General features: G+C 38.0%; 1 protein-coding gene across 1 annotated transcript; it reads left to right on the top strand.

The window, feature by feature from the left end:
• Positions 1–535: 535 nt before the first annotated feature.
• LOC122670368 (vacuolar cation/proton exchanger 3-like) lies at positions 536–13946 on the top strand. The gene is made up of 12 exons (XM_043867215.1): positions 536–827; positions 935–1002; positions 1088–1116; positions 1402–1598; positions 1710–1928; positions 2035–2163; positions 12718–12834; positions 13056–13109; positions 13190–13306; positions 13402–13495; positions 13596–13637; positions 13737–13946. The coding sequence occupies exons 1-11, from the start codon at positions 558–560 to the stop codon at positions 13619–13621; spliced, it is 1320 nt and encodes a 439-aa protein (XP_043723150.1). The 5' UTR covers positions 536–557; the 3' UTR covers positions 13622–13637; positions 13737–13946.
• Positions 13947–15238: the final 1292 nt, after the last annotated feature.

Here is a 15238-nt window from a genome sequence, read left to right as displayed (position 1 = left end):
ATGCCCAGCCACATGGGGGTAGGCGTAATGACCACCTTACCCCCCTGAGTGCAAGACCCATGTGTCTGGGTGCAGCCTGTGCTGCGGCATAGAGAACATGAGCCCTATGTTTATTATCATTGATATAATGTGAGAGATTCTTCCTACACCGGCAGCGTAAGAAAACCCTTCCCCTTCATTTATATTTATTCACTGCATGAAAAGGAACAATTTTTTTTTTTTTGTCCTTTTGGCCTTTTGGTAGGAACACCCCAACCCCCTCTGAAATGGGAAGGGGAGATTTTTATTTAGTAATCAACGTGTAGAGCATATATCTCTCTAATCCATGACAACAAGAAATTGGTGATGAAGTTTCCGCGAAGTTTCCTATAGTAGTTGCCTCTTTTGGGGCACTAGTTCGGTAATATTAATATAGAAGAAAGGGTTAGATAAATATAAGCAGAAGAAGGTTTGTCGTTTCAATTTTGTTCTGCAACAAACGATATCAACTCAATTGAGCAAAGTTGCTTCAGTTCAGTATCAATTGTTATTATTAGAAAAACTACAAAGCTTCATCAATGGCTTCGCCAGAGGAATCTTGGAATTTGGAGTTAGGAAGTAATATTAAGGGTTCAAGCAAAGAAATTCGCCATGGGAGAACTGCTCACAATATTTCATCATCTTCGCTACGCAAGAAGTCCGATTGTGCGATCGTTTCCAAGGTTCGCTGTAGTCTTCTGAGGTTGATCTTAGCGAACCTGCAAGAAGTCGTTTTAGGGACAAAGCTTTCTGTTCTCTTTCCTGTTATTCCTCTTGCCTTCATCGCTTCCTTTTTAAATTTTGGAACGGTGAGTTTTACTTCCAAATTCCTTGACTTGCTTCTTATTTACTTTTTTTTTTTTTTTAAATTCTAACATGTTCTGTTTTCGTTTCAAAATTTTTTTTTAAAAAAAAGCCATGGGTTTTCGCGTTTAGTCTGATTGGGCTTACTCCGCTTGCTGAAAGAGTTAGCTTCCTCACTGAGTACGTTTCCTATCCTTCTTTGCTTTATAATTCCAATTGTAAAATGGGAAGGCTTCTAAGTTCTTTTTCCTGGAAAAAATTGCAGACAAATTGCATTCTACACTGGTCCAACAGGTAAATTCTCCCTTTCTCTCTCTCAAGATACGTCAAAAACTCCAGAGCTGACGAAACATGTTGAATCAAGCCTTTTAATCTATCTCATACTAGGTTGGCCCAATCTAGCACCCATACACTGGTTTGAGTCCCAGTTGGTCTTTGTCTTCCATGGCTCTTACTTTAGGCAGCTTCACATAATCCGATGGAATGCAATAAATCAAGTCCTTTAACCTATCTCATACATTTGATAGAACCAAATTAGGTAATCTTATTGTGATATCTGATCTGGGTTTTTTTTGGCAGTGGGAGGATTACTGAATGCAACATGTGGAAATGCGACAGAGTTGATAATAGCATTACTTGCTCTTCGGCAGAACAAGATAGAAGTGGTCAAGTGTTCCCTTTTGGGTTCTGTGCTTTCAAACCTTCTTCTTGTCCTTGGGAGTTCACTCTTCTGTGGAGGATTAGCAAATATCAAGGAGGAACAGAAATATGACAGAGTAAGAAGAGATTATTCAGAATAAAAAAAAAAAAAGAGACACAATCTGTTTGATCATTTGTGTCAGTCAATTTTTTACTTACAATTGTACACATAATTTTGGGTTTAACAGAAGCACGCAGATGTGAACTCCCTTCTACTGTTGCTGGGCCTTGTGTGCCTCATGTTGCCTATTCTGTTCAAATACTCCACCAGCTCTACGGCTGCCTCTCCCGGAGGAAACCCAACTCTCCTGTTGTCAAGAGTGAGCAGTATAATAATGCTTCTTGCATACTCTGCTTATCTCTTCTTCCAATTGAAGACTCATAGGCACTTATGCGAAGCCCAAGAGGTTCTTATCTTGCTCCCACCACGAAACCTTTTCTTTCTGTTATGATTCTTTTTTTCACAAAAGAGAAATATTGAAAGCTGAAGTGATTTCTGGTGGAACTGATCAGGATGAAGATGGTGATGAAGTTAGTTCTGAAGAAGAGGCTGTGATCGGAGTATGGAATGCATTTGCTTGGCTTGTGGGAATGACCGCCGTTATAGCCCTGCTCTCTGAATACGTCGTCGTTACTATTGAGGTAAACTATGCATTTGATTTGATTAATTTGAATTCATTTACAGCAATTAAGGGTGTGAATGGGCCGGGCTGGGCCTTAACCCTACCCCAATCCTAGGAGCCTTAACCTAAACCCAAGCACAGCCCGATCCTGGCTGGGTTTCCCCAAGCCCGGCCCAACCCTGATTGGCCCTGATGGCCCATTGAATAATGAAATTAACAAAGGCCATCATGGCTCTACCAGGCGTAGGGGTGTCAATTAGTCCGGTTCTCTAGCGGTTCCAGCTCTAAGATGTCAAGACCAGATCCGGACAAATAAGCTCACAGGTTCCAAATCTGAGATGCAGAACCATTAAGTAATGAGTGGTTCAGTTCCAGTTTCTAAGCGGGTCCAAATATTATTATAATGTAGAGCCCAATACAAGGACAATAGGAGTTGCTCTAGAAAAACGGTAGACGTTTCAATGTGTCAATGTATATATTATCATCTCATGCGAACAGATATGTTAGACTTGAACTAATTTTGATGTCTACAACTTTCACATAATTCCTCATATTTGGACTTTGTTTATGCAGAGAAAGAGAGAGAGTTTAGAAATAACAAACTATTATAATAATTCGCCATTTGTCATCACCAATTTGGTGTTTCGTGAATAAAGATTTTTATTGAAATAATTATCTATACATTGCAGTTGTTAGGTATGAGTGGAGATAATACCAAAAACACAGCTTATGGAGTTGTTTTTCTTTTGTATGACATCATTCGTCAGATTTTATTAGATGATAATCCAGTCCTTGTCATTTCTTCCGGTTCTAACAGTTCCTGTGACCAGACCAGATCTGGACCAATAAGCTACTGGATGGATTTGTTCCGGTTCCTAGCGGGATGGTTCCAGTCCAAAATTGATATCCCTAACCAGGGCCAAATATACCCTCAACCCAACCTGACCCTGGCAGGATTTTCCCAAGCCCAGCCTGACCCTGATTAGCTCTGATGGTCCATTGAATAGTGAAATTAACAAAGCCCATCATGGCATTACAACCCACTTGATATATATTAATGCATATCAAAGCCCCGACCCACTTTTTGATGTAATTATATTATATATATATATATATATGCAAGTGAAAACTTGAAAGAGGTCAATGTGGAAATAAAACTTGTGTGTGCTTAGCAGTCCGATGCCCTTAATTTGGGCAGTCGTGGCACTCGGAGGGGTAACCTTGGCGGTCTACCGTTTTGCGGGTAGCCTTCTTTGCTTGAAGGGGCAGCCGGCCAATATTTGAAGATAAAAGATAAAATCTTGAATTTTATATTACTTGGAGAATTTGAATTACACTCTTGATATACGGGACTCTTGAAGAAAGCTTGAAGATAACTATTCACTTACGGGTTTACTTGAAGGAAACTTGAAGCCGAGATAAAGGCTTAAACTTGCGATTCTGAGACTTGACGAACACTTGATGAAACTTAGTTACAAAAGAACACTTGATGAAATAAACTTGAAGTTACACTTGAAGAAATAAAATTAAAAATACTTGAAGTAACTTGGTGTAAGAACTTGAAGAGTGAGCTACAGATCTCAGTGCTTTCTATTTTTCTCTTCGAGATTCTCCTCCTTCTCTATGGAGAAGAAGAGGGGTCTTATAGAGCTTTGGAGGCTTTGATCGCTTTACTTTTCCACCGAAAGCAAACCTTATCTTGAAGGCATCTTTGGTAGAGCGTAGAAGCATGTGGGCGTGGGCCCGAGTCTTGACTTTGGAGGCGGGCGCCCAAGCGCTTTTGGTCCGTAGTGCTACAAGAAAAAGTCAATTTTACTATTCACCACTTTGTTGGTAGAACTTGGAATCTTTGAAAAAGCTTCAAAAACCGCACCGAGGCATTCCACGTGTCGAAACACTGTTTTCCTCATTGGTTTGGTTTAGATGGTTCACTTTGTATTTGAATGGGCCCAGTGGTGGCTTGACTATCTAGGACCAGAGATAGTGACTGGGACACGACTTTTGATACAGCCACGTGTCATTTGTTGAGCCATTTTATGATGTCGTCATGGTGACGATTCTCCAATATCGTGGTTTGGAGACTAACCCATGGGCTTAAAGGCCCACTCTTTTGATGTTTGGCTTACGGACCTTCCGTGGACCTTGTTGAAGAGAACTGTTGGTCGATGAGGTCCACCCATCATTTGGATCTTGGGCATATTGACCTTCATGGAGGTGGGGTCAATGGACCCAACACTTGAACTGGTTTCTTCTTTTTCTTCTTCATTCGAGGGCAGCCACCGGGCCTCGATCTCGCTTGTTTGGCTTTTTAGCTTAAGGCGTCTCATCATTCATCGGATTTGTCCGATCCTTCATGAGGGCCGCTTGAGTTTTGGCTTTGTGAGGGATTGAGTAAGGGCCTCGGGGTACACCTTCTCGATCACACTTGTCCCACCACTTGACTAAGTTTCTTTGTAGAAAAGGGGTAGAGCAATCGGGGCCTTCGGATTGTCCAATTGCATACTCCCAATAAACGATCCAAGCCGGACGGCAATGGATGAAGAACCTCGGGAGATCTGGTTGTTCAGAATTTGTTCGGTGTCGGCAATAAATGCTTAAAGCATCGAACACTTGATCCGGCAAAATGTCACTAATTGGCCCAAAGGCGGCCCACCAACGAGGGAACCAATTTGGAATTGGGCCGAGAACTTGAAGTCGAAACAAAAGAACCAGGAATGTTGGTTCTTGCTATTTTGAAACAGAAAGCATGGTGCCAAGCATCCATGTAGTCAAAATAGTGGTATTCCTGGGCTGGTAGTTTTGAGAGAACCTCTTTGTAGAGAGGGGATGTGTACCCCAATCTTTTGAACTGATAATTTGTAAAATGGTTCTCAAGTATGGGTAACCGGACTAGGATCAATTTTGTCGAAATTTTGTTTGATACGTATAGAATCCGTATCAACTAGGATGAACTCATAGAATTCTTGACTTTTTGAACTATTTGGGGAATAGAAATCCCAACCTTGGAAAAAAGCCCTTCTTGCTACTTCCACAGCGTGTTGCGACCTTTAGTGAACTGGTCATCAAGGGCAAAAATGTCTTGATGGGCTTGTTTGAGGATATACTTGACTCTTGGGTAAGTTTTGGGAAGAAACTGGTTTGGACACTGTTGTGGAGGAGCTTGGTCTAGAGAGCATTGAGATGACCTTGTGTTAGGAACTATTTGAGTGGACGACTAGCCACGACTTGGGTGAAGGGAACACTTTCAACTCTGTTTTGGAAGGGGACATTTTGATTAGTTGATTTGAAGAAGTAGGTTTGGCATAGGAACCCTTTGATTTTATGCTTGGTTTGGGGGCTCCTTTGGAGCCATGATAATAGAAATCGTTTTAGGACCCGCAAGAATTCACGGGTCAAGAAATCGGAATAGAATTCATTTCTCCTTTTATGTAAGTTATGTCAAAATCAAAACTCGATAAAAGGGCTTGCCATCTTGCAAAAATCTGTTTTGAAGCAATATTTTGAACATCATTTTTCAAAACTTGTTTTTCTTTGCATCGCAATCAACTCTTACTAAAAATTTCTTGTTTAGAAGATCGCTTTGAAATTTTTGGATGCAAAGAACTACCGAAAGGATTTCTTTTTTAATGGTACTATAATTTTGTTAGTGGGTTCCAAACTCCTGAAGCAAACTGGACTAATTGTTCTTTATCATCTTGGACTTGTTTAAGGATACCTCCGTACCCAAGTTCGAGGCATCGATCTCAACTATCTTGAAAAGTGCGGATCTGCAAGTTTTAGACAAGGGATTTCCTTGACTAATTTTTTAATATCTTGAACTCGCTTTTGTATGGTTTGAAGTCCATGGGCTTGGTTTTTCTTGAGCCTAGAGTAAAGATCTTTACATAATTGGCTAATTTGAGGGATGAAATCTCCGACGTAATTTAGGCTTCCTAGGAACCTCTGTAATTGTTTTTTGTCTAGGATTTGATCGGGAATTTATCTCGCAAAAAGCTATAGATCTTTCTATAGGGATGACTTGGTTTTGGTAAATGTAATGCCCTAAGAATCTAACCTTGGTTTGGAATAACTCCATCTTTTCTGGAAAGAACTAAACCACTTTTTTCATGGTGTGGAAGAAACTCCTAAGATGTTTGAAGTGTTGTTCAATGGATTTGGAAAAGACTAGAACATCATCAATATAGACTATTATGAACCGGCCGTATGGGTTTAGGATGTCGTTCATAATGTTTTGGAATTCACTAGGGGCATTTTTTAAACCAAAGGGCATTACGTTCCATTCATAATGCCCAAATGGTGTGGTGAAAGCCGTTTTGTAACGGTCTTCTTTGTGGATTTGGATTTGCCAATATCCGATTTGAGGTCAAACTTTGAGAAGATTGTGGCTTGGTAAAGTCTTTGAAGTAATTCTTTTTATTTGGTATAGGATATCTAATCCATTGTAATGCTTCATTTAGAGGTTTGTAGTTTATGACAAGTCCGGGTGTTCCTCTTTCTATTTCAGCGTTTTTATTAACGTAGAAAGCCGCATGACTCCAAGGTGACTTGCTTTTCTTGATTAGATTTTTATTAAGGAGGTCTTGAATTTCTTTTTACAAACTTCTTGTAGTTCTTGGGTCATTTGAATAGGTCCGGCTTTTGTAGGGATATCCTTATCCGAAAAGCTTGGTTCATAGGGAAGATGAACAATGTGCCTATGTCCTGCCAAAGGCATCGAAACTCGAACGAGTTCCTTCTCAATTTGGGCCTTGGTATTAGAAATTTGTTTTTGAACCGTTCTTTCTTGGAGTTTTTGTTCAATAGTCCTATGGTTGACTTCTTGTTTTAGATATTGTAGATGTTTTGTTTACTTTGAATTTGACTTATAGTTGTCTCGCTCTGAAATGGCTCTTGTTTTGAGCGAGTCTATTTCTTTTGTTCGCTTGTTCAAAGAACTGAAATGGACTTGTTTACCTAGGATAGTTGTTGTAATTCCTTGATCCGAAACAAGAAAGGTTTTATGAGTTCTAGGAAAGGTTGTCCTAGAATAACTTCGTGTTAAGGTCTTTTACTAATATGAAAACTTGTTTTAAGCAAACTCCTTGGTTGCGGATGTGAACGTCCGATAATTTATAATTTACGTTTAGTCTTGAGCCATTTGCTCCTCGTTAATTTTGAGTTGTCTTTTCAAAATATTGGGTTGGGACTAACCCTTCTTGTATGCGATTCATTTGTGCTCCTGAGTCAACCAGGGCTATAGTGCTGATCTTATGGGTGATGATATGACAATAGTAATATTGACATACCATCGTTGGCATTTGACTTTGTTAATAATATCAACAAAATCTTCATTCTTGTTTGGTAAAGTTTGTATCTTGTTGTCTTCTTCTTCTTCTAATTCGATTTTTTTGAAACTTCTTTAAACTTGCTATGTCCTTTTTATTTTTTATTTCGAGTCTTTAGATCATTTGTAGTAGCTTCTAAACGGCAATTTTAACTTGATCCGGATTTTGAGAAGAAGTAGGAGTTTTGTCAAACTTCTTATAAATATTCTTTATGTTATAAGGGGTTGCCTTAGTTTGGGGTTTTGTTGATGAGACCTTAAGAGTTCTTGGGCATGTTGGAGGTATAAAGTCTTGGTATGTTTATCTTTGATTTGATCAACAAAGTTGAGAAATTCTTCCGGTTTGTTAAAGGTTTTAAGTCCCGAACTTGATTGTATCATGTTTATAGATTTTGATGATTCGAATCATCACAATTTTTGCAGAAAACTCCTTGGCTACAATTACAAGGAGAAGCCTCTCATCACTATCACTGTTTGACTCAATTTGGTTTAACTCATTTTCTTGGGTTTCGTTTCACTCTCGGGCTGTTTTGACCCAAATTGGCTAAGAGTTGGATTTTGGTATCATCGAGGCATTATGAGTGAGTTGATCTTTTTGCTAGTCTACGATTTGGCTATGTGGCCTGGTTTACCACGTTGTAACAACCAGTCTTGGTGTTTTGAGTTGGTCTTGATTTTTGGAAAGTTCTTTTGTAAGGTCTCTGTTTCTTTGGGCTAGATTTATTTTCTAAATTTTTATCCGGTTCTTTTCTTGTCTTGTACTTACTTGAATATCTATTTTTCCTGTTATGCCTATGGCTTTTATGTTTCTTTTGAGCAGTGATTTTTGAATCGAAACCAAACTGCTCACGTAATCCCCTAATTCTTGTTTGTAGGATTTTGATTCTTTTCTAATTTGTTTTCTAAGTTTGATATCCGTACATAAGGCTAATCCTTCCTTGTGTATTAGGCTTATGAGATCACCATAGGTGAGGGTTTGATAGGTATTTCCCCATTGTTTTCTTCTCTTAATTTTTGTTTGAGTTTTTCCAAAATAAACTGGGTAACCCAAGAAAGGAATTTTTCTTTCCAACAGGGAGATTTGCATCTTCCTAGTCGGGACCTTGGTCATGAATGTGTCTTTATACCATTTGAAATCGTGTAATTTTTTACATTTGAGGTTTGATAATTGTTCGAAGACCTATCCTTGAGTCTTGTGGGATCTCCTAAAAATACTTGGTTATACTAAAAATTAGAGTGTTTACAAGATCTTCAACTGGTTGGTCTCCTATCATAATTGGTAGACCTTGTTCATTAGTTTGAATGGCATTTAGTATGGATTCCTTTTCGTGGGCTGAGAACATTATCCCACCAACCTTTAAGTTGACTCAAACCCGAGAAATGATTATTTCTACTATGGCTTGATCAGGTATGTTCTTGATCCGATGAGCATTGCTCACCATGGTCATTTCTTGGAGTTTGTTAGCCGATTATAATCCGACATACCATCTATGTTCCATTCATATATGGTACCACTTTGGTAATTTGCTTGGGAAAATTCCCTTCTTTGTTCAATTTGAAGGTCCGGTAAGTAGGTCTAGGATAATAATTATTGTTCATATATGGGCTAGTAATAGCATTTACTTGTTCTGCTCCTCCTCATCACCGGATGATTCAGAGGAATCCATTTGTTGGATGTTCGCCACATTGGAAGCGAGCTTCCTTGTGTTTCCTTTGAGGTGTATCAGGGACAATCAAATTTTGCAATCTTGTGGAAATTTGGCTTACTAGATCTCTGTTTTCTTGAGTATTTAAGTTTTTAAACTCTTGTTCGAAATCGTGAAAGGTTTGAACAGAGTTGTTGTTGTTGTTGAGGAAGTACTAGCTTGATTTAGAGACGTTGGTTCAATAGGAGTGTCTTTTTGAACTAAGTTCTCTATTCTAATTAGTTGACTTCCTATGGTTTGTAAATACTGGTTTGTGTAATTTGTTTGTTCAATAATTTTCTTGGACCCATCAGAAACACCTTCAATGGACCTAAAAGGTGTTGCCAAGATTTCTGTGTTGTTAATTTTTAATTTAACATTTGAACCAGGAGGGTGTATTGTCTCTATGGTCTTGTCATCACCAATTTCCAGTGTGGTACACCTTCTTTGGCATTGATGTTTGAAAAGGGATAAGGAATGTTGTTATTACTTGTATAGATGTCTAAATATGTAAAGAACATAACATCTACCTTGATGGTTCTCATTTTGTCATACCAGAGGTTCTTGATTTCTTGTTGTTTTTCTTTTGAGAAGTAGCTAAAAACCATTCTCTTTTTCGCGTCCTGGGTGAATTGAAATCTATTCTGAGTTTGGGTTTGTCTATCTCATAGTCTTCTCTCATATGACAAAGAACTCTTGCTTCGTGTTGCATGTCGATTTGAGTTGGTGAAGTGGTTCATTTGAAGGAGAAGACTTGTTAGATCATTGTTCATAAATTCCTTGGTGACATTACTGTTAATTTGAGTTTGTAATCCTAGAATATGTAAGGACCTTATTTGTTCTTGTAACCTTTGATTTTCTAAGTGGAGACTTGTTAGAGAACTAGAGGTTGAAGCTCTACTTGGGACTTGGCTGAGTTTTTCAAACTCTTCGAGGGTTTGGTTTTATTTGTTTATCTTTCCTCCGGAATGTTATAGTAACCATTCCGTCCCGATCTTGGTTTATAGATTCAACGTCACTTGTTGGGTTCAACAAGTGACTCGGGCAAGGTGCCTGGAGACACCATTTTGTCGAAAACTTAATGTCTTTCCACTCACTTGTTTTAGGGTGAATCGTTCTTGAATGGACAAAGTCCGCTTTCTATGAACGTGGTTTGTCCTTTGATAGTTCTTCTTAGAGCCTTGGGTCTTAAAGTTCTCATGGCCTTGTCATCGGATTCTATGGATTATAGCAATTGGTATAGAACCTTGTTTCATCTTGTAACCACTTGTAAGGATGTTAACTTTTAAGGTATCCGGAAGATTTGCATCATTTAAGGATAAGTTTATGTCTGGGTAACAATTGAAATAAACCGGCCTTTGTGAAGACTTGTTTCTATCATCCCTAGAAGGGAATCATCAAATTGCGAACCTTTGATCCCCGAGAGCAAGCGGAGGGCTACGTTGAGCCCTTCCCTGTGCAGGGGTTTGATGGCTACTTGTATCAGAGCCTAACATATATATATATATATATATATATATATATATAGTAATGTATTATATTAATATATTTATATAATATATAGTATATAGTATATAATACATTAATATGGGGTCGGGTTGGCCCTGTTGGGGCCAAGGCCCCAAACCAGGCCCGGCCGAGCCCTGTCAGGGCCCAGCAATTATGAAACCCAACCAGACCCTTCCTTATCCCCAGGTCTGGCCTAGTCCTATTCGGGCTTAGGGTGGGTTAGGATCGGATTTGTTTGACATCCCTAATAACAATAGAGCCTAGTCATTGCTACTAAAAGCTAGAGACAGCCATCAACAGTCAAGTGAGATCCAATCCACAACGTAATTTGATCTATGGACAACATCATGGTGGTAAAGGTCATAATATCATAAGAATCAATACCGCAAGGTAGGGGTGTCAATCAATCAGTTTGGACCGGTTTTGGTTTAGTTTCATTAGTTTAGGTGTGAGAATGAGTGAGTCCAAACATGATCCAATAAGGTCCCGTTTGTTTGACAGGGAGATGGGGTGGGAATGTTGTGGGACTGGATCCCACAGTGTAGTGGGTTAGGGAACAGGGATGGGATTTTTACTTTTCCTATGAACAGTAATCAAAGTCCTTTGTTTATTGAGGGACTTTGGATAGCACTGGGGTGGGATTTTCAAGTGCCACGTCAACAAACAAAGCATTTAATATTGTTCCCTAAACTTTTGTAAATTCACCATCCCAGGTTAAATAAACAAGGTTGGGGTGGATTTTGAAGTGCCACATTAGCACTTTCTCACCCCACTTCTCCCACCCCACCTAAGTCCCTGCCAAATAAACGAGACCTAAGGGTGCACTAGTTTTGGTTTCGGTGTCGTTGCGGTTTGGTTTTGGTTTACCATGTAAAAATATACAAAAGTATGAAAAAATGTGTTTTTCTTATGAATGTTGTGGTAGTATCGGTTTCTTATCAGGTTATATTGATTTGGGTTCGGTTTCTTAAGTTCAGTTCAGTGTGTTATCAGTTTCGGTGCGGTTTGGGTTTAGTTTCGATGTCATAAAACCTCCGTCTGAAACATGATTCAATAAGCTCATGTGGGTTTCAGTTCGGTTTGGCTCGGTTTCACTAATTCAGGCTAGGTTTTGACACCCCTACCGCTATGCATAGAGGGGGAGGTCATCAACACCTATACTGTTAAGTCAATTTCGATTGAATAAAAAAAACACATAGAGGGTAGAATCGTAACCATAGAATACTACCCTAATAAAAAACAAAAATGGATTCATTAAGGTTTAATTACTAAATCACCTCCCAATGATATGTGCCTGGTTCATTTAGATAATAAAGATCTGATTCTAAGTTATGTTTTAGGAAAGATCTGGTGTAGGTTATGCGGATACTACTGGGAGATAGGGTCAAAATCAAATTAAGTCGGCATGATTCAACCAGAGGGCATATAATTTATAGACACTGCAACAAAGATTCCAACAATTAGGTGTTTTTTTTGACATACCTTTCTTTCATGGGGATGTAACTCGCAATTTAAATTTACAAGAGACTTATTTTCTTCTAAGGAGTAAATTCGAAAATAAGATAAGAAATGACAAATATAAAATTAGGGCTTTTTTGTTTGTAAACTTTGTGAAAAAATGTCGATTGATTGCTCATATCGGGTATAAATTAAAAATTGATTCACTTTTTTGCCGATATTCCCGATCCTTATTGGTATTGTATCAGTATTGGGTGCCTGGCGATACTGATACATATCAGCCGACACGGCCAATACGATACCAATACCTTGATCTATAGGCCGAACGGATTGAATAATTTGGGTTAATGCAGAAACTTGTCCTTTATTGGTTTGTTCGGCTGTCTGGTTTTAAAACTAGTTAGTACTTATCCCCTTGTTCTTCTTCTTAGGTTTTGCTCTCTGTAACCATGGAAATTTGCCCTTTAATTAGAGAAAAACAATGATGTCAGTTTTCGTAATTACTTTTTGTCTTATATGATTTACATTGGAATGATGACAATTCAGTGCATATCCCTTTCTTTCAAAGGATTAACAAAGAATGTGGTTTGTTAATCAGGATGCATCAGAGTCATGGGGTATTTCTGTGAGCTTCATCAGCATAATATTGCTACCAATCGTTGGAAATGCAGCAGAACATGCAGGAGCAATAATATTTGCTTTCAAGAACAAGTTGGTATGTGTTGCAGATTTCTTCTAAATAATCATTTAGACTATGTTTGGATCAAGAAAAAAAAAACATACTGAGACAAAAAATCAAGATGATACAATGATTGCTTTATGTGTCTATCTCTCTCCTCATTCAATTATTTTTTTCTTTTCTTGGCATCCAAACATACCCTCAGTTTTCATTTTCTTGACTCGAATTCACTGATTAAAAGCTTGGATATGATGCAGGACATATCTTTGGCAATTGCTTTGGGTTCTGCAACACAAATTTCCATCTTGGTTGTAAGATATTGATCAATCTCTAATTCTCGTTTCAGACTCAAAGTTGAAAACCCTTCTAACTATCAACTAAAATGGTTCAGGTTCCTTTAAGTGTGCTGGTTGCTTGGGTCATGGGTATTAAGATGGACCTTGATTTCAACATCCTTGAAATTAGTTCTCTTGCTTTATCAGTGATTGTCACAGCCTTCACTTTACAGGTATAGCTACCTCTTCCAACCATAAACTATAAATGGATCCAAGCATTTGATTGATTAATGAGATTAATAATCATAAAAACAATCTTAATTTGCAGGATGGGACTTCACATTACTTGAAAGGATTGGTTCTCTTGCTTTGCTACATTGTTATTGGGGCTTGCTTTTTTGTTCTCAGAAGTACTCCAGTTCGTAAGTGCCTAGCTAGGCCAAAATTTTGAACTACACTAGTTAGCAGAAATCTAGTATGACTTCTAAGCTCATTTACAAAATGATTTTCTCTTAATGACAGACAAAGAAAATGCATTAATGGAGTAGTTTTGGCTGCTTAATGGTGAGTATCAGGTTCTACATTTTGTCCATTTAAGTTGTTAATAAGTTGAAGAACACCTATAATTTACTAATATGGCAAGAAAAAAAATTGTTGTTGCAGACAATGGCCATTAATTGGATAAATAATCCCCAATGAAGATCTATGGAGCTACAAACTATGGTCAATTCCTCTTGAACCTCTCAATGCATTCTCCATTCGAACATTTTAAATTGGATTTGGTAGTTCGAAACAACTTCTCAAATTACATTGCCTATCCATTGAGGATTTCAACTGTGAATCAAAAGCCCAACTGAATACCAAAACAAGGATGTAGTTGCAGCTGGAGATGAGCTTATGTACAGTAACTCTTATTCTCCGGGCATGAATCTGCCCTGTATTGCTTTTTTTCTTTCTTTTTTTTTATTTTGTAGGTACCTACTCTATCCTATTCTATGGTGGAAGGGAAGATGAGAACCAAGAGGCTCGAACTTGAGACCTCCTGGTATGGTGGGTTTTACGCACCACACTTTACCAATTGTGCTAGGCAGGTGTTTTCGTATTGCTTTATTTCTTCCTTCTTGTAAGTAATGGTGAACAATAAAAGGTGATTTGTATATGTTAATACATATATAATCATGGGGAGAGGATGTTGAATGCATATGAATTTTTGTGTTGGTTATTGCATGTTTTGTATTAAATGATCGTCAATGAATGTAAAGGACCTTACAAACGTAGATATCTCCCCTCGATCTCCAACTTATGATACAAAAGAAAAAGAGGGAGAGAGGTTTTAAACTCCCATGCTTTTTAGATTAATTAGTTAGTAAATAAAAATAAGACATCTCTCGAAGCATGGTGGTAGAGGAGATCCTTAAGATGCTTATTAAGAGGATTGTTGGTTCTATCCAGTTTGACAATGAAAGTTGTGGTCTACAGGTTGGCCCCATCACCAACATCAGGACAACTCAAATTGAATCTGGATCATCTCCAGCATGTTAAGAGGTATTTACTCTCCATGAATGCTCCAATACTGTCTGATGCCGTTTCAATAAGGAAAGATTTTCATTATTATCTTTCTTTCCCCTTCCCCCTTCCTTTTTTTCTATTAGATTTCAACCCATAAGCTGATTAATTTCAATACGCCTCCTCACGTGTAACTGGAATGAACATACACATGAAAACCGCAGAGAATGTATATGTGGAGTGATCGTTTATAAATGTTAATTAACATAATGGACATGATGCTCTGATACCATTTTAGATTCTAACGTAAAAGCTCGAATTAAGTGAGGAGACCGACAAATATGGACACCCAAGTTCCTACATTAATCAATGTGATATTATTCCCAACACTTTCAGCTAATGAATTTTTATGGAAAGAATATGAAAGGAAAGTTCAAAATGGTAAATGCTTCCTTTCCAACCGTATCTTTCCTTTCATCCTTTAACTCAGACTATTAGCTGAGCAAAAAAGTTCTAATGATCACAAATAAAAAGTAATCTTGATTTGAAGTTTCACTCATTTTTCATATTCACAAAAAAAATAGCATCTTATTGTTGTCTTATAAACATCACCAAAGTCCAATATTTACAAATAAAAAACTAATATATTTTTTTTTATG

The sequence above is a fragment of the Telopea speciosissima genome, chromosome 8 (assembly GCF_018873765.1).
Source record: "Telopea speciosissima isolate NSW1024214 ecotype Mountain lineage chromosome 8, Tspe_v1, whole genome shotgun sequence".
In the NCBI taxonomy this organism is placed as follows: domain Eukaryota; kingdom Viridiplantae; phylum Streptophyta; class Magnoliopsida; order Proteales; family Proteaceae; genus Telopea; species Telopea speciosissima.
The sequence above is the reverse complement of the archived record's forward strand: the minus strand, read 5'-3'. Positions and strand labels throughout refer to the sequence as shown.